A 25,693-nucleotide genomic window follows, 5' to 3' on the forward strand; every position below is an offset into this window, starting at 1 on the left:
CCAAAACTGCCGGGCACAGATGGGGACCCCGCAGCCCCCCGGGAGCCGCCCCGGGCTCGCCCTGCCGCCCCGGCTCCGCTCCTGAAACACAGGCTCATCCTGGAAAAGGTGAGGAAGAGCTGACTCCACCACGAAGGGTCGCGGCGTCAGTGACAGCAGAACAGCCCCTCTAAGGAAATTTTATTCATTGTAAACTTGAAAAGTGGAAAGGTGGAGAGAAGAGGTAGAAAAATTAGGGGGAAAAAAATTAAGGAGACATGAAGAGGAAGGGAGGAGAAAAGCACGTCTTCACCTTCCTATCTTCTTCCTGCAGTATCTCCCCGCTTCCCTTTCCTACTCCCGGTTCTCACAAGCATTCCCAACACACACTTGGGACGGTGCAGGACCCAAAACCTCGGCAACTTTTCTTGGCTTGACGCAGCCTTAGCGGGAAGCAGCGTTTCACCAACAGAGGTTTTAACGCCAGGGATGCTGACGGGAGAGGCGGAGGGCTCTGCTACCCGACTTGGGGCGCGCGGGGGGCCACCCCCGCTGCCAGCCCCGCCACGGGAGCCCCGCTGCCCAGCTGCGGCAGGGACAGCTCCGGCCCCGCAGGCCGGGTCCCCGCCCGCCCCCGCGCACAGCGCGCTGCTCCCCGCGCCGCCCCGGGGCCCCGCTCCCGAGAGCGCTCCCGCACCTCTCCCGGGGCTCTCCCGCCGCGGGGAACGGGGCCGGGGCCGCGCGGGGATGGGGAGCGGGGATGGGATTCTGGGACGAGATGCTGGGATGGGGCGCGGGGACGGGATGCAGGGATGGGATGCAAGGATGGGATGGGATACGAGGATGGGATGCAGGGATGGGATGCGGTGATGGAATGGGATATGAAGATGGGATGCTGGGCTGGGATGCGGGGACGGGATGCAGGGATGGGATGAAGGGATGGGATGCTGGGCTGGGATGCAGAGCCAGGGACGCGGTGCGCCGGGATGGGGCGCTCGCCGAGCCCCCGCCGGCCCCCCGGAGGAGCGGCCGCCGTTACTTAAGCGCATCCCGGCGGCGGCGGCGGCCGCGGCGGGGGAGGCGGGGAGCGGCGGGCCCGGCGCAGGGACGGCCCGCGCCCCTGCCCATGCCCGGCTCGGAGCGCGGCGGGGGCGCGGGCGCTGCCAGGCGACGGGCGAGCGGGGCTGCGGCGCGGGCAGGGCGGGACGGGCGGCGGGGAACAGCGCCGTGCGCCAGCGCGGCGGGGCCCGGGCGGCTCCGGGCGGCTCCGGCGGCGGCTCCGGCTCCCCCGGCCGGCGGCCCTGCCCTCGCTGGGCGGCGGGGGCCGAGCGGCAGCAATGGCGGCGCGGGGCCGCCGCCCGCCCGGCCGGCCGCGGCTCTAGGAGGGGACGCTCGGGGCCGCGGGGCGCCGCTTTCCGCCGGGGTATTTATTCCTCCCCTCTCGCTTAAGTTGCCAGCGGAGCGCGCTGGCCGGAGCCTGCCCCCCTCCCCGCGCCGCGGAGGTGCGGGGCGGCCATGGAGAGCCCCGCCGAGAACCCCAGCAAGGCGGCCGAGTACCTGAAGGAGCTGAACAAGATTATCGAGACGCAGCAGGAGCTGCTGGAGAAGCAGAAGCGGAGGATAGACGAGCTGGAGCAGCAAGTGGCCAAGTTGTACCACGAAAATGCCTGCCTGCAGGACGAGCATCACCGGCACCTGGCCACATGCCGGCTCCAGCAGGGCATCCCCCCCGCGCCCCCGGGGGTGCTGAGCGCCATCCAGGAGAACGCCAGGCACGAGAAGTAAGCGCTGCCCGCCTTTCTTTGCCCCTTTTTTTGCGCGGCGGGGGGTTTCCCTAGCGGGCTTTCCCTTCCCTTTCCCCGGCTGCCCGAAGCTGGAAGCAGCGGGACTCCCTGCGGGCTGTGCCCCGGGCGGCTCGGGGGGACAGCCTTGGCGGGGGGACAGCGCAGGGGTGGCCGCAGCCTCCGTCCCCCCAGCCCGTGCCGTGTCCCCCGTGTCTCACTCGCTCCCTGGCCGGGGTCCCGGGGGGTTTCGAGCCGGGGCTGCCCCGCCCGCTGTCCCTGCGGCCACCGCCGCCCGCGGCGCTCGGGGATGCCCCGGGCAGAGCCGCGGTACCGGGGCGCTGCGAGCAGCGGGGCGAGCCCTGCCCGCGTCCCCGTGGCGTGTTCGCTGCCGGTCCGAGCTCCGTGGGCACCGGGGCCACCCGGCGTGGGGAGCCGCTGGCCCCCCGGGAGATGCCCCGCGGCGCTCCGGGGAGCGGCCCTTGGCTCCGGTCGCCATCGAAAGTGACCCGGCCAGGGGTCAGTAAACATTGGCCGCTCGCCACCGCCGGGCTGGCCCGGGCCAGCGCCGGCTCGCCCCGTTCGGGCCGCCTTGCCTCCCGGCCGCCGCATCTATCCCAGCCTCTCTAAGCTGTAATTAATCGTCTGCGTTTCCCCAGCGCTGGGAAAGCCGCTTAGGTGCGCGGTTCCGAAGCAGCCGGGATTCGGGAATAGCGAGAACTGAGCTCGGCGCTTTCCCGGCGTGTTTTTACTTCTGGAAAAGTGTTTGAGGCTCGGCTTTCCCGGAGCGGAGTGGGAAAAGCATGCGTGGGATTACGAGCCCGCTTGGGCTGCTTGACACGGCACAATGGGCTGTTTGTGATCCGCTGCGCTCGAATTCCTCGGGTTTATAAAAATACAGACGCGGCGGCTCCCGGCCGCCGCCAGCCCCCGGGATCCGGGATACGGGATACGGGATCCGAGACGCGGGATACGGGATCCGAGACGCGGGATACGAGATACGAGACACGGCATCGCCCGAGGGAGGGCGAGCCCCGGACCGTGCTCCGGCCGCGGGATGCCCGGGGTGCCCGTCCCGCTGCGGGAGGCAGCGCTGGCTCGATCGGGAGCTGCTCGGGCATCTCCCTCCGGAGAGCAGGGATGTCCCGGGAGCTGGCCCGGGTGCCGGCAGGGTGGAAGTGCTGCTGCTGCTGTGCTCGGAGCCGAGGATGCTGGTGCTCCGGAGCAGCGTTTTCTCAGTGCTGCTGTGGAGGCTTCAGAGGGGTCGCTGGTCACTCAGTGTCCCCTTTGCCTGCTCCTGTCCCCGAGCCTTGCCGCTGGCCAGGGGAGCAGAACGGGAAGGGAAGTGGCTCTGCCTGCCCAGCTCCCTTCTTGCTGTCAGTGTTAACAAGCCTTTTTTTTTTTTTTCCTTAATGTGACGCTGGGGTAATCACTTTAGGCTTTTTTATAAACAGAGATGTCTCTCCGAAAGTAAATAGCTCATTTAATAAACTGGAGAGCATGCTGTCATTTACCAATCAATCAATCAATCAATCCCTGAAGGAGAAGGAGCTGTTTCCAGAAAACATGGAATGTTTACACTAATCCTATCCTATGTCTCCATGTCCAGTACCCGAGGATTTCTGTGCCTGTATCTGTAGTACAAGATGTCAACTCAGCTATCTTGTCCCATTTGTCTCTTGCAAACGACATTACCAAAAATTGTACAAATGGCTTGCCTTGTTTGATGATATTTCTCCTCTGCAACCCAGGACTCATTTGCAGAGCCCTCCTTGGGCAGGCAGCTCTGGGGACTCGGGAGGCTTTTAAGTCTCTTAAGTGGATTTGATGCTGGGATCAGAATTAATCTGGGATATTTATGGCAGAGTTGTATTGCTTTGAGGCATAGCCTGGGGGCTTAGTGGGGAAGCTGGGAGCCAGCCCTGTGCATCTGGCCTGGCCCTTGGCCCACGTGCCTGCCTGGGGAGCCTCAGGGCCACCTTCATCTGAGCAGTGCTGCTGTCGCCTCTCCTCCGCCAAAATTGTCCTCCCTTGGGAGGGAGCCCCTTCTTCCCTGCAGGTGGCCCTGGGTGGGTGACACGTGTGGCCCTGGCACAGGGCTGTGGCTGTGGCTGTGGCTGTGGCAGTGGCACGGGGCTGTTGCAGTGGCTGCTGAGGCCCCACACTGTCCAGGAGCAGGGACAGGAGCCACTCATGGCATCAGTTTATTCTCTGGCTGCATACAAAAGATGGAGGAAGTCTCCAAGTTGGCAAATAGGGAACAATACCCTTGTTTTAAAGACTTCTCCCAGTGCCACAGTTCCCTGAGCTGCCTGACAGCCCAACCTGCAGGTTCCAGGGGTCTGTAGCTCTGCTTTCAGCAGCTCAGCCTCAGTTTCCTCAGATCCAATTTTCCCATTCACCTTGGGGATGTCTGGGTGGGGCACGAGGGTCCCTTGTGTGCTGAAGTTCAGTGTCAGGTGAATGACAGTGATGCTGAAATGGGCACTGCTCTTCCTGACACTTCTGTACTTCAAAGCTAAAAAGAATGGAATCCTTTTTAAAGGAAACCAGGCTTCTCTCAGTTAAATACACCAGGCCTTTTAGAAGTTGTCCTGTACCTCGAACAGTTTTTCTAAACTGCTCAGACTCGTGTCCTGCAGCAGCTCCACCTGTGTGAGGTGGCTGTGGCTCCCTGACAGGGCTCCATGTTGCCAGATGGGGTTAACTTGTATAAAAGCAAGTATGGAAGAGTTATATGAGATAATATGGTTATGGTTAGGTCTTATACTTAATAAAAGATAGTAAAAACCCACCAAACAACAAAATCCTCACAAGGATCCTAAAAGTTTTCAGTTCTTACAATGGAAGGAATATACAGATGAAGACTGCTTAAATAATTCAGAAAAGCTGGTGCAGTTGTAGAAATTCTGTAGCTTGTGAACTGATAATGAGCCCTGAGACAGACTTCTGGAAGAAAGACACTCAGTCCAATACTATGTATATAAATATATTAAAATAATCTGGTTTATGCACTTCCAGAAAATCCCAGAGTGGAAAAAAAAGTTTATTTTGTGCCAGTTGCTGATGGAATCAGGGAGGGAGGAGCAGAGGGCTGGGTGAGCAGGGGCAGGTGTGCTCCTTATCCTACAAGGACAGATCAAAAAAGGTTTGGGGGGCGGTCTCACTAATTTCACAATGACTTGCCGAGAGCAAATCAACATTAAAATGCAGCGGTGGAATTGAGAATAGTTGATTGTGAGGCTTTGTTAGATGTGATGAATCAGCATAGGGAAGATAACAATGGGTGTTTAACTCCTAAAGGTGTTTAACTCTGAGTTGCAGAAGTCTAGTTTTGAGTGAATCCATTTCATTTAACGTGTGGGGAGCACCAAGAGCCTCTAGAGCTCAGCTCCTCGGTGTAATTCAATAGTACACTTGTTTTTCGGGCGGTGGAAACCCAAATGTACTGCACTGTCTCACATCTACAGAAGGATACTGTTGTGCGTCTGGGAATCCAACACTGGCCCCTCGCAGCCTGGGGAGGGATGTTTGTGCTTCTCCTGGTCAAGTTAAACACTGGGCTGCTTTTCCACGGGGAAAGTTCTGCTTTTCCACGGGGAAGGTGCCTGGTGAGAGGCTGAGGAGGAGGGAGAGCAGAGTTATCTGCTGAGGCAGAACAGTCTGAAGAGGCTGTTGTTTGCATCTCGGTCTGAATCCTGCACCTGGCCCGGCTGATTTATTTTTAAACGGATCTGGGGCTGGTTTTGTTCTCTGGGGCACGGCAGCCCCGGGGTGTGGAGCTGTGAGACCCCCCCGGGGTGTCTGGGAGCTGCTCTGGGTCTGGGCGAGGTGTGCTGGGAGCAGTGGAGTCGCTGAAGTTGTTGCTCTGGTGACAGTCACATGTGAAGGCTGCGTTGTGCCCTACATAGAGCGAGCTTGTGACTTGGCCTGTGGCTGCGGGCGCTGGGAGCTGCCCTGCCACAGCCTCGGCAGCAGCAGCCACGCTCTGCATTCCTCTACAGACCAGCAGGGCTTTCTTTCCTGGTTTTTTTGTTGTTTTTTTTTCCCTCCAGAGATGTCCTTTGCTAAGACAGACTGTTCAAATGACGTAAATCCCGTTTCCCTGCCTGCTCTGCACTTGAGCAGCAGCTTGTTTTTGTTTGCCGTGCTGGAGTGGAGGTACCCAGCATCTGCTGGAGGGAGCTCGTGCTTGGGCAAGCTCCTGCTTTCTCTGCCTCCCTGGCAGCAGGGATGGAGATGAAGAGCTGCTGTTGGGTCCTGCTTCTCCAGCAGCAGCGTGGGGAAGTGTGATTTGTGGCTGGGCTAATTTGGAGTGTTTCGCAGTGCCGGTGCAGCTCTTGGCACGGCATCACCTCTGCGTGTTTATCTGCCTGGCCTCATGAGGAATACATCCATGGGGAAAGCACAGGTTGTGCCCAGGCTGAGCAGGTTATTCCTGCAGGCTGCTCCTGTCAGGCTTGGAGCAGGTGGGGATGGTGGAATCCCAGCTTTGGGCAGAAACTCGCACCTTCAAGTAACTTAAAAGAACCCTGCTCACTTCATTCTCAATCCGTAACTGGAATGGTGGGGCTGCTGAGCCTTGAGGTGAGGGTTTCACACTGAGGGGAGTGCTTTTTGCTTTTGAAGCCCTTGTTTTGGGGTCATTAGAAGGATTTGGACAGCAGCACAGGGGTGAGCAGCCCTTAGAACAGGCATTTGTGGAGCTGGCAGGCTGCAGGAAATCAATAGTGCGAGGATGTGTAAGAAGATGTGAGCTTGCTAACTAAACTCAGCTAAATTATTTTGGATCTCTGAAATATTGGCAAATCCTTGTACTTAATATCTGCTAAACGTTAAGCTAAATGATAACACGTAAAGACAGATTCATTCGAAAACTGATGTGTGCTGTATAATCAATAAACCAGGGCAGGGAGGGGGGTGCCAGGAGCACAGTGATGCCAGAGCAGAGTGCTGGTATCAATAAAGTTCCTGGGAAGTCAGAGGGAGGAGGGAGAACATGGTCCAGAAACAGAAATGCCTGTTGTTTTGGGAGAGAAAAACCCGTGTAGCAGAGAGTAACCCATCCTGTAACACAATAGCTTTAAAGATGGTTTCAAAACTTGAAGTAAATATGTCCCGTGCAGAGCAGAGCAGTCCTAAGGAATTACCAGGACTTGCTGGATCTGGAATGAAGCCTTTTACTGTGCTGACACAGAACACAGCTTTTGAGCCTCCCAGCTTTGGAGTTGTGTTCTGAACTTTAAGAACAAAGAACATTTTCGTGTTTGTTGGTGCTTTGATGGCCTGCCTTATGAATTCACTGTCGAGGAAACTGAGAAGTGCATCTTCCAGAGATGCACTTCTGGAAAAGATCTGGCAATGTTCACGGATCCTGGGGCCTGGGGAGCTGCTGGGATCACTGAGAGCCAGGTGTGTGTCTGAACATCCACTTCCCTCTCTCCCCAAGCCTGCCTGGATCTGCTCTGTGCACACACACGTGTGGAGCTCACAGCAGGACACTGCTGCCCGTCCCCATCCAAGGAGGGCAAGGGAAGTCCTCTCCTGGTCTGCAGCGCCAATCCTTGGTGGTTTTTATCAGAAACCACAGCAGGGAGAGCAGCAGGATGGCCCCTGCAGCAGCTTTGCCTGTCCTTGGCTTCTCAGAGCTCGGCAGGTTTGGGTTGGTGCATCAGGATACAGCTTTGGGGTCAACCCTAAAAGTCAGGGTTGCTGCTGAAGACCTGAGCTCCCTGCTGGGTGAGGGATGCTGAGCTTTGATGACAAACCTTTGGGAGGAGGTGAAGAACATTCCTGACCCTTGCAGCCTCCTTGCCCTGGTCATTTGCTTAGGAGGACAAGTCTCCTTCAGCCCTTAGGGAAGGTGAGTTCTGGCAAAAAAATAAGTTGGAGCTTTTTTGACAGCCTGAAGCAAAATACAGCACACCCAAAGAAGTGTCTTGAGGAAGAGCTGATTGGAGGGCAGATCACAGAAGATCTGAAAGAAAAAGAACCATCCCCAGTTTGGGCAGAGCTGCCCCAGTTTGGGGGCTCAGCTGGGGGTACCATCCTTGGTTTGGGGTACTGGGATACCATTCCCATTTGAGGAGAGTTGCCCCAGTTTGGGGGCTCAGCTGGGGGTACCATCCTTGGTTTGGGGTACTGGGATACCATTCCCATTTGAGGAGAGTTGCCCCAGTTTGGGGGCTCAGCTGGGGGTACCATCCTTGGTTTGGGGTACTGGGATACCATTCCCATTTGAGGAGAGTTGCCCCAGTTTGGGGGCTCAGCTGGGGTTCTCATCCCCAGTTTGTGCAGAGCTGCCCCCAGAGCAGGGCAGGCTGGACCAGGTGAGCTCAGTGCTGGTTCTCTGGAGCCGTGCTCTGTCCCAGGCTCCTGCGTGCAGGTGCAGGGAGGTCATCCCGTGCCAGGCACCGAGGAGGTGAGTGGGAAGCTGCTTAGGTAAGTGGATTTTGCAGGTCAGAAGTAATTCCTGATGTGCAGCCCACACTTGCATTATTCTAATTTGATCCCATCATTCCGACTCAGACCCTCTCTATTATGTTAATTGCACCTTTTTTTTGGTGTGTTTTGCAGCCTGCAGATACTTTTAGGCTGTACCTGCCAGGCTCCTGCCTTTCATCTCAGCTCAGCGAGCCCGTGAATGAAGTTGTCATAATTCCTTTCTGCCCGTATCCCTGCCTAATTGCACTGTTTTTCTCAGCAGAATTGCTGAATTGGAAATGGAGACACTGTGAGCAGGCTGTGGTGCAGCAGAGCAGAGTGGTTTGAAGGGATGGATGTGACGGTGCATCCACTGGCTGCTGGGTACCTGTCCCTGGGCTGTTTTTTTCCCCCACATTCCTTGCTAGGAATTCCTCTCCAGATCCTTCACAGCATTTCCTAAAATACTGGAATTCTCGGCTGTTGTAGTCACTGTGCTGCAGTGGGAGAGATGCTGGTTTTGCTGAGCAGAAATGTGGATGGGGATTGTTGCTGTTAATGGTCATTGCCCTGTGGCTGAGGACAGGAGCAGGAGCAGGAGCAGGAGCAGGAGCAGGAGCAGGAGCAGGAGCAGGAGGTGTTTCCTCAGCCCCTCCTGCTGACCTGTTCTCTGCCCTTGGCACAATGAGCAGGGCACTGATGGCTCTTTTACAGCTGGGCAAGTCGGAGTTAATGATCTTCTCTTAATGGGCTGCTCAGACACTGGGCTGAGAATTGGTTGTGTTGAACTGCACACTTGAGACAAACAAACCTCTTAAAATCCTGGGTGCCTTGGTGGCTCTAAAACAACTTGTTTGAGTTTAATGATGTGGTTTGTGTGGTTTATGGCAGGAAAAACTAATGAGGTTAAAATCAGAGAATGAATCCCAGACTGGTTTGGGTGGGAAGGGACCATAAACCACCCAGTGCCACCCCTGCCACGGCAGAGACACATCCCACTGTCCCAGGCTGCTCCAAACCCTGTCCAGCCTGGCCTTGGGCACTGCCAGGGATCCAGGGGCAGCCACAGCTTCTCTGGGCACCCTGTGCCAGGGCCTGCCCACCCTCCTAGCCAGGAATTCCTGCCCAATCTCCCATCTGACCCTGCTCTCTGTTAATGTGAAGCCATTCCCTGTGTCCTGTCCCTCCATCCCTTGTCCCCAGTCCCTCTGCAGCTCTCCTGGAGCCCCTTTAGGCCCTGCCAGGGGCTCGGAGCTCTCCCTGGAGCTTCTTTTCTCCAGGTGAGCACCCCCAGCTCTCCAAGCCTGGCTCCAGAGCTGAGTCTGCTGCAAAGTGGCCAAAACATTAGCAGAGGGTGAAATGCTGCAGGACAGAGAGCAGTTTTCCCAGCAGAAGCTGAGCCCCTGGCTCACAGGTTTTTGTCCCCGCTGCTGTGTCCTGTCGGGTGCGGAGCTGTGACCCGGGGGAGTCTCCATCCATCCCCATCCCCATTTCCATCCGTCCCCATCCCGGGCTCGGGCCGTGCTCCCTCTGCCGGCTCCGCTGCTCAGACACAGAACCACATCTGGGGCGTGGGACCCGTTTCTAATGGCAACACCTCCGCTCCTCCTGCATCGCCTCTGCCGCCGGAAAGGCTGCTGGGAACGCAGCTGAAGATTCCTCGTGAGCTAAGTTCTGCCTCAAAGTGCAGAGGGAAACTTTCTTTTCAAGTGGAGCCGTTCTAAAATATTCGCAGAGAGGAAATTATTCTGCTGCGAGGTGTCTGTGTAGACTGAGTCTCACTGCTGTGCTAGATAAGAAAAATGCTGCTGCTGAGTAGCTCTCTATAGCAACTGATTGAAATATAATATACATTATTTGCATGTTAATAAGATTTCTAGTCAGACTTCCCCGGCAAACGCGAGTGGAGACAAAGACATGCGTGTAATACATCTCTAACTGCACCACAGTAATTCACACGGACTGAGTGTGGATTCACTGCCTTCTCTAACGAGGCAAAGAAAGCAGCAGGGGAAGGTGGGGGAGCAATCTCCTGGCCTTCTTCAGGCTTTGGGATGTTGATGTTTGTCAGGGTTTCCCAGCTTTGCTGGATTTCCCCTGGCTCACAGTGACTTGGGAGATTGAATTGCTCCTTTTGGGCATGGAACATGGGGGAGCACAGGGAGGTTGTCCTCACACAGGGGAATCTGAAGCCCTGGTAGAATTAAATCTAGCCAGGGACATCAGGGACAACAAGAAACGCTTCTATGGCAATAAAGGAACATCCAGTGATAAAGGGAAGAGTTGGGAGAACGTGAGTCCTCTGCAGAAGGAAACACACCTGGTGACCTGGGACAAGGAGGGGGCTGAGGCCACAGAGCTCTTTTGTAACCAAAGAATCATCATTTCTTGGAGGTTCCGACTGCATTTCAATTAGCTGTGCCCTAATTAAGGACCTTCATTAAGGAGGTGTAAATGGGCACCATCAGCCTGGCAGCCTGTAGGTGGAATCCCCACCAGGGCCGGGTGGGACCTTAGTGCTCAGGGGGAACAGAGTTGAGCAGCAGATTTGGGTGAGCAGAGCTCAGAATCTCCCCGGGGCTGGTTACAGGTGAGAAATGGGACACTTTAATATGAGGAAATGCTTTAACATGAGGTGGGCACGACCTCTCTTTGCTTGATTGGTCCAGGTTCCCTCAATTTCAGAGGTTCACTGCAGCAACGTTTTGTTTTTCACGGTTTTTCTGTGAATGTAATGGCTCTCTGCTCAGGCGTGGGGAATATGAAATCTTGTTTGGTTTGTCTTCTGTGTGCTATTAATGGTCCTGGAAATACAGCAAAATGTCACGGATGCATGTGAGTCATTCCAGACAAAGGACTGTCTTCCAGTTCAGGTCCCATCAATCTGCAGCCTTGATCTCTTGGTATGGTTTTCTGAATTTAGAAAGTTCTATTTCACTAGAATTAAGGTGGTTTCTCGTTTTTTGAGGAACGAAAAGGAAGCAAATTCACATGTAAAGGATTGTGGCAGACCACAGTATTGTTTCAGCGTGGTTTCCTGGTGGGACAGGCCCAGCACTGAGCCCTTGGGTGCGCCCAGAGCTGGTTTTTTGCTCTGGGGATGCTCTCCTTGGTGCCCCGCTGGAACCCGTGCTCAGTGCAGGCAATGGCAGGGAAAGGTCCTGGCAGGGCAGGGGATGTGAGCTGCCCTGAGTGCCCTGCCCAGGGCAGCCTGCAGAGGGGGATTCTCCTCCTGCAGTGCAAGGGGTTTGGGGGGACCCCGGGGGATTGCAGAGCCCTGAGCTCCATCCTTCCTCTCCATCCTTCTGCTTCATCCTCGCTGCTCCCCTCGCTGCAGCCACTTCACCTTCATTCACCATGGAATTCAGAGCAGCAGCTGGCTCAGAAACGTTCTGCCTGATGGTCCTTTGTTCCCCTGATGCATTCCTTGTGAGGCAGGCAGGTGTTCCTCTGGAATTTTAAGCACTGTTATTCAAATCCGAAGCCCTCTGATAGATCTTTATTTTAAATTCTTGACTTGAGCGCCAGGATCCAGTGGCTCCAGGGCCGGGGCTGTGTGTGCTGTGTGTGCCCTGAGTTTTGGGCTGTCTTTCTCCAGCTTGTGCACTGGGGCCCTTTGTAGGCAGACTGGGCTGTTTGCGTGGAAGGGCCTTGTGGTGACAGCAAAGAAGGAATTCCCAGTTGTAGGAATATCCCCAGGGGTTTTATCTGCTCCTGGGAGTTATGATTAATGACTCTGTGTTGTGGAGAATTTTGTTGTGGGGTATGTTGACTTTTCCTTGCATTCCACCTTTCTGTGTAGCCCCATGGCAGAAGCATTTGATCCTGGCCACAGCTGGAGGAGCTGTGTGCCCTCCAAAGAACATCTGCTTTGGCCTGTTCATTCTGCCTGGATTTCTGCTTCACCTGGGCAGGACTGTGGGTGGGGATTCCCAAACCCTCAGTGTGACCCTTGCTGAAATTCTCTGCTAAAACCAAACGCTCTGTGCTGATCTTTTTAAAGGCAAAAATAGCCTCTATCGTCTTGTATCTTAATTCGTGCACATAACTCGGGTGTGTAATGCCCTAGAGGTGAGCAGGCTGTAATTGCAGGAAGGTAAAGTGGGGATGTCTGACCCTTCCCGTGGCTCCTTCCTGGAGGATCTTCCTCTTCATTTAGCACAGCCTTTCCTGGTGCTGCTTTCCCTGATTGAGACCCAAGGAGTGAGGCCCTGCTGTGCAAGGGGAGGGCTGGGGTGCAATGCAAATGAGCCAGCTAGATTAGAATAAGGTAAAAATCTATATTCAGCTTTCAGGCTTGGTTCTATTTTAAGCTTTTAATTGAGTCCACCACTTCTTGCGTGCTTGAGGTTGTCAAGGGTTGGGAGAATGACTTTGTCTTTCAGGAAAGGAGAAAGCTGACTTTATTTCAGGTTTGCTGGGGTTGTGACACCAGTGCTGGTACAGAGTTAGTGCTGAGCACTGCCCCTGCCCCATGGGCTGTGTTTGTGCCTGTGCCAGTCAGGTGTTTGCAGATGAAAGTGCCAGGCGTGGAAAGGAGGAGAATCAGCAGCGAAAGAACTTCCCTGTGACCTTTTTTTCCAAATGGTTTGGGAGGAAAACTTTGAAGGCAGTGATCTGAGACTGTGGATGGAATTCAATAGCTGCTCCTGGCTTGCATTGCAATGGAATTCTAAAAGCAGGATAAAAACTACTTCACATATAAGGTGGGAGAGACCTCTTGAATCAAAGGTCAAGAGCTCCTCCTGCTCATATGTATTTCTAGTGGCCGGGCCCATGCCAGGCTCCTGTGACCATGTCCTGCTGTAGATGGAGGTCACCTTAGTGCTGGTTTAATGTTTAATCGGAGCCTGATGAGCAGGTGACTGGAACTGAAGGAGAGAGGCACGGAAATTAACTTCTCCTACTGCTTTCCCCACCTGCCAGTGTTGTGCTGTACAAATTTCCTGGCCTTTGGTGCTTAAAAACAGAGAAGGGTTGGGCTTGGATCTGTATTCTGTGTTGAGCAGCACAGGTTGCTTTTAATCCTAAAAAGGAGATTTGCTGAAATCTCTTCAGAGCGCCACGATTAAGTGGGGTTTTGGTTGTGCACAAGTGTTGCAGCATTGACGTGAGTGATGGCTGCAGCCTCAGGCTGGCAGGAGCAGGGGATCACTGCAGGCTGTGCTGTCTCTGGAGTGTCCCTGTGTCCCCCCTGGACCTGCTCCCACTCCTGGGGCAGGCTGTGGGAGCTCTGGCAGCTGAGGCCAGGAGCAGCTCAGGGTGAGCACACATCCATCCCTCCCTGGGCTGTGCTGGAGCCTGGGCAGGGTTCGGGGCTGTCCCAGGGGATCAGTGACACCTCAGGGTCTCCAGGGGGACTTCACATCTCAGAGGAAGCCAACAATCCTTGGAAAAGCAGAGAGAACATCGTGCTTTGGGTGTTTTTTCCTACCCTCTCCACTCTGCTTCAATATAGTGACAACTTATGGTAGAAATGTGCCTGTCTTGGAACCCATCACCGAGAGCTTGGTGCTGCCATTGGTACTCCAAAATAGATCTCAGGCTCTAATCTCATGGGGTGTTTTTATGTGCTAGGAGTGGGTTTTTTGGGGTTTTTTTTTTTCCCCTCACCTGCCTTTTTTTCACCCATCTGACAACTTCCTCCAGTGATCTTATTCCCACCCAAATGCATCTGATCAGAGCAGCTCCTGCTCTGGGAGCTGGGGGTTGTCTGTCCTCTCTCCTGCTTGCTCTGAAAGCAAGAAAGGAGAATTTTTTTAAACACATGGCAGAGTTATGTAACTCCTTGAGGAAAGTGCTTCCCGGCACCGAGCCTTCCTTATTATGTAATGTGATACATCACCAGAACTTGCTGACACAAGCCATGATCTTCACCTCCACTTGCTCATGAAAAACCCATTATTTCCTTGACCTCACTTGGCTCTGAGGGCTGTGGGCACTCTTAGGACCTCGTCTGAGTATTTTACCCTGGAGTAGGGAACACTGCTGGTAAATCAGGTGCCAGTCTGAGCTGCCTGCTGAGGGAGAGGGGTGTGTGGTCTGGGTTTACTCCTGTGACACTGCCTTTGTTTAAAGTGACTTTTTCTGTGTGAACATGATGCCTTGGGAAGGCTGACCTGAAACAGAGACTGGACAGAGCTGGAGAATAAACTAAGTATTTATTGAAAGACCTTTAAGGACACACCTTGGGCAGGACAAGAGCCTGGCCAGGGCTACACCCAAGGTGGACCCAGAATGGTCACAAAATAGACAGTCACAAGGTCTCACACTTTGATAAGTTTGGGTCCATTTGCACATTGGGGTTTAATTGTCCAATCACAGCTCCAGGCTGTGAGGTCCCATCCTTCTTGTCCCTCCCTCCAGCCCACCCTTGTTTGTGCTGTTGGGCCTGAAAGCTGTCCTTGGTCCTCAGCAGGAAAAGGATTTGTTTTGTGTCCCTGTTCTGTGAAGAGAGCTGAGTGACACTGAATGTGAGCTCAGAACTGCACCCCTGGGCAGCACAGAACGTGAAATACATCAAAGCTCAAACCGAAGGCATCAAACATCTTTAAACAGGTGCTTCCCAGGCTCTGAGAAAGGAGCAGAGGTGGTTTGAGTCATCTCAAGTGAAGGAAATCATTAAACATCTCAGAATGAGGAGTCCTTTTGCAGCTAACGTGATTTAATTAGAACATACTTCCCTCATGCTAACAATGCAATGAACGTTGGCATCACCAACATACTTAACTAACTCTACAAAGGTACCTTGCAAAGGTCACCAGAGCTTTGCTTAATAAGCAAATCATTATTATTATTTGCAAATAATAATTATTAAGCAAATAATAACGATTATTATTTGCTTAATAATTCAGCTCGTGCAGGTCTGGAACTTGGTCAGTCTTTGTGCCTTATGTTGATTTATGCTCTGGTATTCTGTCTAGGAGTAGATTCTGTAAAGTAGTTGTTCAGCAGCCTGCTGTTGTAATAATGAATGCCATTAAACTGTTGTGATTCCAGTCCACAGAACACTGACCAGTAATCACAAGTGGTTCCATTTCCCCCCAGGGACAGTTGTGGACTGCGACAAGCTCAACACTCAAAGCCTTTTGAGCCAAACCCTTCAAGCTTTCCCTTAAAACTCCTACAAAAGGACCTAGAGAGACCATTTAGAGACAAATAGCCAATTTGTAAGCCATCGTGCTCCTTGGTAGCTGAAATGCCAACAAAATATCTCAAATCTGTGTCACCTGCTCAACTGAGCACAGGATTTCCACTTTGCTGCTTGTGCTCAGGAAAGAGTGAGTGCTTGTTTGGACTGCTGGAGAGTTAACTGGGCAGGAGCCCCACTCGGGCAGAAAGTGCTGCTGGTGGGGAGCTCCTGACTGCTGCAGGTTGATCTGCTCCTTCCCAAAGGATGGGACTCTGCCAGGGAGTCTGCCTTTAATAGCTGGTGGCCGCTGTACAACATTACCTTCACTAATTGTGGTATTTTCCTTAAGGCAGGGAAGGTAACAGGAAAGACTCAAGTGTGCTGCTTGTGACTTTCTGCCAGCTGGTCAGGCAGTGAGTTTTACCAGAATTCTTTGGCAGGATCCACAATCTCTTTCTTTAACTTAAGCAGGTCGCTGTTATTTCTGAAGAGCAGTGTCAGTGTGGGGTGGCTTGATCTCGATTCCTGGGGGATGGAGAAACTCAAATCTCTAATTACCTGTCTATTTGAAAGGAGTCAGACTTCTGAGCTGTAATAATAGTATTGCCTGGGATGTGGAAAAAGCCAAAATCAACAGGAGTGCCTGGGGATGGGGGAGCCTGGGATGCTGTCAGAGCTGCTCAGTTCTCTTCTCTCTTGGCTAATTTTGTGTTTGTTATCAAGTGTTGAGGTACTGGTGCTCTGCCCATGCTTGAGAAGGTGTGAATGAAGAAGGGTTGAATGCCTGAGCTGCTGCTCTGCAGCTCCGGGACCTCCTGGGGGATAACTGTTCCTTGAGCTGGAAATCTTCTTATAAAGAACAGAGGTCGGGAGAGCTGGGGGTGCTCACCTGGAGAGAAGAAGCTCCAGGGAGAGCTCCGAGCCCCTGGCAGGGCCTGAAGGGGCTTCAGGAGAGCTGGAGAGGGACTGGGGACACGGCATGGAGGGGCAGGACACGAATGGCTTCCACTGCCAGAGGGCAGGGCTGGATGGGATGTGGGACAGGAATTGTTCCCTGGGAGGGTGAGGATGCCCTGGCACAGGGTGCCCAGAAAAACAAGTTGTTCTGTTAGTCCTCAGTGCTTAAAAAAATCCTGTGTCAAAATACCCAAACAGAGCAGGCAGGAGACTAAATTATTTATCTGCCTAATTTATGATCTCCCCTTGCACTGCAGCATTTGGAGAGCGGAGTGACTTTGTTGTTGTGAATTTGGCTTTCCACTGACCAACCGTTTTTCTCTGAGAGAGAGGCTGAAAACCCTGGTGCTCTTGGGGCGTTTCCTCATTTTAGAGCAGAGCCCCTTCTCCGTGCTCAGCTGTAGCTGGAAAACAGAGCTTGGGGAAGATTGCTGCCGTCCTGGCTCTGCTCAGCTCCTCTAAAAGCACTCCAGAGAGCCCTCCCAGATTTAACTTTGTCTTTGCTGAGCTTTCCTAACCTCCCAAGAGTTTATATTTGGGGTCCATCTGTTAGCTTGGCCTCACATGACGATTCTGTACGGGCTTTCTCTTTTCACTTCCTCCATGGGGCCGTGAGCTCTTTACATTCATTTTCCACCTTCACACCAATGTCTAGTGCTTCTGATGTCTCACTACCCACGGAGCTGCAGATATTTTTATTTACATGTGGCCAGTTATCCACTGTTGAGCATCAAAGTCCCCGTTGGAGGCTTCCTGTAGGTAGGACAGGATTACAAACAGCAGAAGGCAGCTGCACAGCACCAGCTCATTAACTATTAATTGTGGTATTTCTGGGGAAAGCAGTTGCTTGAGGATTTGCTGCTTTGGTAGCTCTGGGAGGTGGCTGGGTTATGTTCTGCACCTCTGACAATGTGATTTTTCATGCTGCAGACTGAGCTGAAGGAATACATCACTGCAGCCTTACTCAAGGCAACTGAAAAACCCAGCCCTGCTCATTCACTTGCTTTGGTAGCAAGAAAGAAAAAAAAAAATCCCGTTTCCCTTCATAAAAGTAGTGTGGACAGTAATTTATACTTTGGGAAACTTCCCTTTTCGTGCTAGTTTTTATAAAATCCCAATAAACACAATGAAAAACCAATAAAACTGAACCAACCAACTAAACCCCCCCAAAACAAAACGAACCCAAAAAACAAACCAACCAAAAAACCAAAACAAAACACAAAACCCAACAAAACCCAAAACAAACGAAAAATTCCCACCAAAAATCTCAGACTCTGGTGGCTTTTCACAACTTTATTTTACCTCAGTCAACCAAAGGTGGGCAAACAGCCACTGACATCCTTTTGTCCTTCCTCACCCAACAAAACATTCCATGGTGGCTGCACGGTTTGAGTGTGTGCTGAATACAGCTCTGAGAGTGCTGAAGGAAGGGATCAGGTGTGTCTGCCTTGGCCACCTGTCCCTGCTCCCAGTTTTCCAGGAGAATTCCCTTTCCCACCCCACCCCTCTGCCCTCCCTGCTGCTCTCACCCCTGTGCTGCCTGAGCAGCTTGTTCAGGCTGGGGTGGCCAAGGTGAGGTTGAAAAATGAGCTTTTTTAAGGGTTTTGACATGAGCCTGGAAGGATCCTCATTGGAATTCTGGGTGTTTCTGGCTGTGCAGAAGGCAAAGGTGTCATTTCTCTGCTGCCTTTTTGTGCTGGGACACGGAGCCTGCCTGGATGAGGGGCTGGGATGCTCCAGCTGCGCTTTTTTCCTCTCGCGAAAATGGACTTTTAGAACTTTCCGAACAAGGGTGATATGGCACAACTTAACAGCTGAGGCAGTGAAAATGAGCTACAGTGAGATTTTATGTTGATATTCATGTTTTTGTTAAAAAAAAATTATATTTTTAATGTAATATATACAGTGTATTTGCCTAAGCAGTCTGTTGGAGCTTGGGTTTTTCAGGAATTATCCAAATACAATTTTACCTTAGAAAGCCTTTAACAGTCTTTCTGCTCAGCAGCCACATTTTATTTACCAACTGGATTTTCTTCTTCTTTGGGGTATTTAAATACTTAAGGCTAAAGGTGTTTTGGAGTGGTTTTTTTGGAGGTTTTTTTTTGGTGTTTTTTTTGTTTTGTTTTTGTTTTTTGGGTTATTTATTTTTTTCTTGGAGAACGCTTTATAACTGATATTTACAGTGATTTCAAGTACACTGGCAGCTCTGCGTTCTTAGAACTGTGTTTTCTTGATGTTTCTTTTATTTTGGTAATACTTCTTTTGAAATTTGGGAAGATCCAGCAAGTGGACAGACTTCCTTGAGTGGAGCTACCTCCAGTTTATGGTAGCTGCTGCTCTAATTCAGAAGTTTTTTTGCCACTCTGCAACACTTAAAGCACACAATGAACTTAAAATTCACAACTGGGCTATTCTGAGAAAAGTCTTTCTTTAGCACTGCAGTAGAAAAGGGCATAGGACAAAGTTTGCTGTGACTTGGTCTTAATGACTTAAAAATAAAAATTAAACCCCCTTCTACCTCCCAACAAAGCAAAATGAATTGCTGTCTGATCTCTTGTTTATAATTAAGTAAATGGATCAACCTGAAGCACTAAGAAGCGTGGCAGGTTTAGCCAGGGCTCTCAGTGGCCAGTGCTGCTGACAAAGCATCAGGATATTCATTCAGTCGCTGACTCTGTGTTTCCTTTGTTGCTGGAGTGGAATTCCTGAGTAGCCACGAGTGGCTTGTCTGCCTCTCTGTGCTGTGCATCCTCCCCACTGTCCCAGGAGGGTTGGGGATGAAGGATTCAGTCCTGGCCCACAGCTGGAGGCTCTGTGCCACGCTGGGGGAAATGGGCCACTGAATAACAGAACTAATATATTTTAACAGAAGCTGTTTATTGTTTGCATTTCATGGCAAATGTAGATTCTAGATTTATTGTTCACGTGGGCACACATCTCTGGGTTGGCTGAGCTGCTTCTTCCTGAGGCAGGCACACATCCTTCAGCACATCCAGTCGGTCAAGCGCCCATCCTCACGTTGTGCTTCCCCTGTCTAGGATTTACTTTTTTTTTTGCAGACATTTTCTTAGGCTTTCTTTTTGGTTTTGATCCTGTTGGGTTTTTTCAGTAACCTTGATGAATTCCTGAGAGCTCTAACAATAAAACTTCAGGTGGTTTGATAATATTACTCACAACCAGTTGGGCTGGTGCATCAGAATGGCCTGTTATAGAGACACATTGCTACAGTGCCACGCTGCTGAGGGAGTTTTGCCATTCACATCTCCAGAGTGCTGCTGAAATTCCAGTTCCATGGAGTGGGTGTAGAGAACCTACTTATAGCACCAGTGCTGTTCGCTGGAACCAGCTGGTGCTGGAGCCTTGGCATTGGTGAAAAGCTTGTTCTTTATGTGGGAAAGGGAAGAAAATCCTCGGAGAACAGCTCGCCTGGAAAACACAGGACTTCCCCCTCTTTCCTCTCCTCCCTCCAGAAAAAGGATTCAGAGGAGCCAACTGTAAATGCCACGTGAAATGCAATTAAAAGGTGTCTGTGACTAAATGTCTCGTCTTGCTTGGAAAACATTCTCTGGTATTTTTAGTCCCAAGTCAGGAGCTACTACCGTGCTCCTGCCACCAGGGCTGCTCAGCGTGCTCGGAGAGGATCAGGAGTGGGCTCCGGGCTTTCTTCCACATCTGATTTTGTGTCCACCCCAGTGAAAGATGAGGCTGTTGGAAAACTTGCTCAGGTTCTGGGAGCCGGGGTGCAGCTCTGCCTCCAGCTGAGGGTTGGCTCTAAATGTCAAGAATTAACCAGGCTCTTGTTTTCTTTGCCACTCCCTCCCTCAAACTCCTGCAGCACATGAGCAGGCGTTCCCGTTACTTCTGCCTGTTAGGAAGGGATCACCTTTCTGAACTGACATTTGGGGCTTGCTTTACAGACCCTGTTGCTGATACAAGCACTGGGCCAAATAACATCTGTTTGCCCAGACAAATAAAGTGAGAACCTTTTATTCTAATTCTTAATTTCTTCTGCTCCTGTTAGATGTGAACTTGGTTTTTGAAGGTTACCCTCACGTTCCTTGGGTCATTCTTTCCCTGATCTTTCTGAGACTGTCATGCATTGATGCTTCTTGTCAGGTTTGGCTGTGTTCTTACAGGCGAAACATCTTACAAACCCCTCTTATAGTAGATCAAGAGAATAAATATGCTCTAAATAGAATAGCTTTTATTTGTAGATGTTGACTTAGCTTTATTTGGAACAGATTACAGTTCTCTTACCCCAGTAAATTTGAAGAACAGTGTTGATATTGAACTAATGATTCTTTTCTTGTGTGTGTTCTGGTAGATGATGAACTGTTTTTATGGGCCTTTTTATAGACCCTCTTCCTGTTTCCAGATCAGGAAAAAGATTCCCCTGTGTGTTTAGGGCCATGAAGTGGAACCTGACGTGGTAAATCAGCTTACCTGTGGTCTGGCTTGCACAACATGGGATGAGGATGGATTGCAAATTTAATAATGCTGAATGACATCGAGTCCTAGCAAGCTCCTGACTGTCACTCCTTGCAAATGGCTTTATTGGGCTGGTAATTGATGCTTGAGGTAATTAGTGCACACTGCAGGGCGTTATGTGCATTCTCAGGCTTGATCAGCAGGCTGAGTGTCAGCAGTGTGGGAGCAGCTCCTGGTTCAGAAGCATGAAAAGGACATTTTGGAGCCTGGCAGTGATGGGTTCTTCATACAACCCTGCGTGGTTTTGCTTGGAGTGTTAGGACTAGTGTCGTGATTGACTTTTCTGTCACTTCCAAGAGCTGCAGATGGGAAGTGAGGAGCTGTTTGTTAATAACAGAGCAGGGGTTTATCCTTGATGTAGGAGAATGTGGAGCTGTGCTGGAATCTCACAGATTTTTATTTGCAAATAACCCAGCATTAACACTCGCCTAGGAAACGTGTTTAGGAACCCACTTTGTCTTTGAAACTGGGATGGTGTTTGAATAATTTAATACACTCTGAGATGGGAGACTGAGGCTGCTCTGCCCTGCTGCAGGGGCTTTTCTAGGGGGTAAAATGCTCAAGAGGTGGGGCTGACCTCCCAACTCTTCGGTATTTCTTTTAGAGCAGTGAAGATCACTGCTCAGGGCTTTAAAGGAGCTGGGGCTTATGGACTGCAGACTGTAAGTTCAAGTGTGGCTTGTTAGGAATAAATGCTCCCGTGCAGTTCCTTTAACAGTTTGATTCTAAGTGTTCACTTTCTGTCTTGCCAAATTCATTTGAAGCTCAGCATCAGGCAGGGCAAAGCTTTGCTAATCCTTCAGAAACGTTTAAACTGCACACGGGCAGTTAATGAAGTCAGTGGGGCTACAGGGAGCCCTGCATTTAAGGGTTCTGCTGAATTAGGATGTGCCTTTCCCAGGGATAACCAAGAAATGCTGCCACTGCCCCTGCTCATCTGCCTGAGGGCTCTGCACCATTATTTCCCTTCCCATGCAGAGCATTCAGCAGACAGGAAGCATGCTGGTGCACTCTAGAACTGAAGGAGAAAAGATAATAAACCAATTGTAAAGAGCTTCAAATCTCTGCATTCTGTTCCAATTGCATCTCTCCAGCCTCTGGCTGAATCTTCTGTGGAGGGAAGCCAGGCTGTGGCCAGGAGGGAGCCAGGGCCAGCTGTCAGGAGGAGAAGCTGGCAGCTGGGGAAGTGTTTTAAAATAATTGCGTGGGGAGCGTGCAGGAAGAGCTCTCAAGAGTTCCCTCTCCATAGCTGTCATTTCAGTACATCATGGAATGAATAAAATAAGAAATATTCACACTATTGTGGTGGGGAAGCTGGAGAGTTCAGTCACCTTCCAAGGCACGGGTTAAGGACTGGGATAAAAAAGAGGGTAAAGATTGTTATGCAGGGGAATTGGGAATGTTTGTCGAATCTGACAATATTGAATATTTGAACTTCCCCATGCTGCAGTCACTGTTTAGAATCCCAGCCCTGTTGAGAGAATATTTCCAGGCTGTGCTTTTGAGAGATTTTGCTGTGGCACATGCTGGATTTTCATGCTTCTCTGGGGAAAGATGTTTGGCTTGCAGTGAAGTGAGAGACCGGCCTGTGTTTTTATTTGTGAAGGAGAATATTTTGCTTAAGCCTTTGCCAAAACCCCACCACGTTCAGGGCAGGAGTGTGAGGACAGGGGCTCAATTTAATTGATTTCTAGAGAAGCTACTGATCTCCTCCCTGCAAAGCTCGGGTTTAACAGATAGGGCTCTTAAATTTCCCTACAATTGATCTGTTCTGCAGAAGCACTGGGGTTAGCGCAGTTTTTAAAAACCAGTAAATCCTCAGCAGCAGCACGAGCAACAGCAGCGTTTACAGCTAAAATACAAAATAACTCCTTAATGGGACAGCTTTGAATTCTCATTTTTTATTTGCAGAGATAGATTTTTATTAAGTAGCCAGCTTAATGAAGTGAGTTCATCTGTTCTGTATCAGATGCCAACGTTCAGCCTGTGGCATCTTTTTGTCACCTCTCTTCCCTGCACAGCCCAGGGTGTAAATCACACCCAGCAGGCTTTGGAGCGGCCCTGGAATGCCCTGGCTCAGGTGATGTCCAAGCAGTTTATGACCTCAGCATGATCCAGGTGGCAGCAGTGGATGTTTTCAGGGCTCCCAGGGCCAGTGACGTGATGAGCTCTGGTGTTATGTCACGGTGACCCATTTCTGTGTTCCCTCAGCTCAGCAGCAGCTGCCGGGGCACCACGGAAAGTTATTTAAATACCGTCATTTGCAACCCGTGCAAAGCCCTTAAAGTGAATGCTCTGCATCAGGTGAGAATAATTAAATTGCTATAACTGTGATTCAAGCGGAACCAGCGCGATTTAAATTGCTTTGGTCGTTGCTGAGAGTGAACTTTCTGCGCATTTTGGGCACTCCCGTTGTAATTACACTGAGAAGGGGAGGGTGTGTCCATCTCCAGCTGTTCCTCACCTCGTCACCGGGCTGTGTCCAAATGAGGTGTGACTGATCCCATTTGCCCAGGCTGTGTCTGGGGGCGGCCAAGGAGCTCACCTGGGGCTGTGCCTGTGTGTGCCCAACGTGAGGCTGAGCCGGGGAAGGGCTTTGCATGTGCTTAAGCCGTGCCTGGATGAGCAGGAACAGCGCCTTGGAATCGTGGGAGGGTGGGGTAGGAGTCTTCCCAGTAGCTGATAACAAATCTCCCTTCTTTTCCCAAAAGTTTAACGGTTATATTTTATTTTATTTTTTATTTTGGTGCTATTGGGAGTTTAAAGACACTGAGGAGAGGGAAACCTAAAAGCAACCTTGGCAAGCTGTCAGAAGCATTGCTGCATGAAACCAGACTCTCATTTCTAAGCTTCTGGATGAGCTTCTCGGGAAGACAACAGCAATGAGTGTGTTTGTGGTTGTAGCCTGTCTGAAGTTAAAGATGAGCTGGAGAGGAGATGGAACTGGCAGTGCCGGGTTCATGGTTAGGCCCAATGGTCTCAGAGGGCTTTTCCAACCTTCATGATTCTATAATTCTCTTTTTTCCCCCTCACTTATTCAAATAAAAAAGAAAATATAAGGTGAACAGTCTCTCAGCGTAAAATTCTGTTTAATCTTTTAACCCATGCCTAAATTATTTTTCTTTGTAAGCAATCCCTGCTAATACCAGATTATCAGGGCTCTTTCCCTGCTTTGTTCCTCCACCTGTTCCATAGGACACGCTGGTATTCCTGAGCAAAACTCCTGCCACAATATGGATTCTTAGGGTGATGGAAGGAAGAAAAAAATATTTTTGTGTTCCAAATGACTGTGATTTTTCTGTATCCTTGTATAATTATAGCTGAAGTCATTGTATAAAGTGGGATTTGATTTTTAAGCTGAAAATGGGATGCATTTGGAAACAATTTAAATTCTCTTAATACAATCCAATTTTATTTATGCAGGTGTAGTTTAAATGGCATTTGGAATAACAGTAGGTACTGTAACTCCTTTGATGCTTTGTAGTATGAAAAAATTACCTCACTGAGGCATTGCCTATGAACAAGTGGAAAAGGTTTGCATCCAGAATGTGCTTTTATGTCCCTTTCAGTCGTGGTCCTGTGTGGAAGTCCCTTAGGTGATGGTTTTCCTCATGTAGGTAGGACCCCATCACCACAGGACCAAAGTGCTTTGGAATATCCTGGAAGGAAGAGATATTTTATGAAATTCTGTTTCTGCCTTAGCATGTGGGAGAAAGGGAGAAAAATTCCTCATCCTCCTTTGAGGACACTTCATTTGCCAGCTGGTGCCAGCGTTGTGCTCTGCCGGGTCATTTAGCAATTCCCGGTGGACGAGGCAGCGAACAATCCATTCTGCTTTGAAAGGCTTGCCTGTGTCTTTAGCAGCATGTGCCTTGTGCCTTGAGCTTGTCCTGACAGCCCTGGTTGGTGCTGGAATATCCATGTCAAACTCCAGATTCAGGCTTTGCACTGGGACGGGAGTTTAGGTGACAAAAATCACCACCCTGAACTGAAAACTCTTCCCTGGGGGAGAGCGTTACACTCTCCGTGGGCAGACACCTGTGCCCATGGATTCCTGGGTGGGAACAGAGGCAATTCAGCAGAGTCACTCACGGAAAGCCTTGGTTTGGTTTTTGGTGCTGCCTGGAGAGAGTTTTCCCTGCGGCAGCGTCTGGAGTTCCTGTGCGGGGGCTGAGCGCTGCTGGAGCAGCTCAGAGCTGGATCCACTTCAAACCTAAAAATAGCCCACGAGCAGCAAGGCCTTTTCCTCCAGTGAATCGTGGATGCTGCAGGGAGGGCAGAGGAGAATCCACCCTGAGCGGGTGGGATTCCTGCAGCTGTCACTGCACAGACACAGCAACGGCGCTTCTCCTCTGAGGGAACTGAAATGAAATTCCTGCGAATTCATGATGGAAAAGGATGGAAATTCATGAAATTCTTCTGCTTCCAAATAGTTTTGGGTTTTTCTCCTCAGCCTTCTATGCTTGCATTTGAGACATTTGAGTTACGTCCTAATACTTTATAATTTGGATGATTATGAATGATTTGAGTTAACTTTATTCTCCAGTCCTTCTATTCCATGTCAGGATTTGTCAAAATGGCTTTTGTGCTCTCTCATATTGATCAGGCGATGTTCAGTAGCTAAACAGGCTGTTCCAGGTCTGGCCTTACACGTAGTGGGAAAGAGTAGTTGTAACCTGCTCAAATATTGACTCTTTTTATTCTGAAGTGATAAAGCAAGACTAACTTGGAGTTTTTTTTGCCGCTACGACAGCTTTTGAGCAGCTATTCTGTTGATGATTGCCTGTGGAAATAAAAACTTGAGCTCTTTTTGAGTCTTACCCTTCTTGCTCTCAGCAGAAGAGCAGCACTGGTGTGTAAGCAGTTTGCACAGGTAGTCCTGACCCTAATGATGTTTGCAGTTCCTTATTAGGTTATACCATAATCCGTGAAT

General features: G+C 50.8%; 1 protein-coding gene across 5 annotated transcripts in view; it reads left to right on the forward strand.

Moving 5' to 3' along the window:
- Nucleotides 1-390: 390 nt before the first annotated feature.
- The window catches only part of IQSEC1 (IQ motif and Sec7 domain ArfGEF 1), a 268,694-nt gene continuing 243,391 nt past the window's right edge, over nucleotides 391-25,693 (forward strand). For 3 of the 5 annotated variants that reach the window (XM_066195697.1, XM_066195701.1, XM_066195700.1), the window contains exon 1: nucleotides 1,295-1,760. In XM_066195697.1, the coding sequence (XP_066051794.1) occupies nucleotides 1,495-1,760 (266 nt within the window). In that variant the 5' untranslated portion in view covers nucleotides 1,295-1,494. Of the gene's footprint in view, nucleotides 454-1,288; nucleotides 1,761-25,693 lie in introns of those variants that run through there. The other 2 variants (XM_066195698.1, XM_066195705.1) reach the window with 2 other exon arrangements.

This window comes from Chamaea fasciata, unplaced genomic scaffold (assembly GCF_029207755.1).
Source record: "Chamaea fasciata isolate MVZ Bird 193981 ecotype frontalis unplaced genomic scaffold, bChaFas1.0.hap1 SCAF_13, whole genome shotgun sequence".
Taxonomy (NCBI): domain Eukaryota; kingdom Metazoa; phylum Chordata; class Aves; order Passeriformes; family Sylviidae; genus Chamaea; species Chamaea fasciata.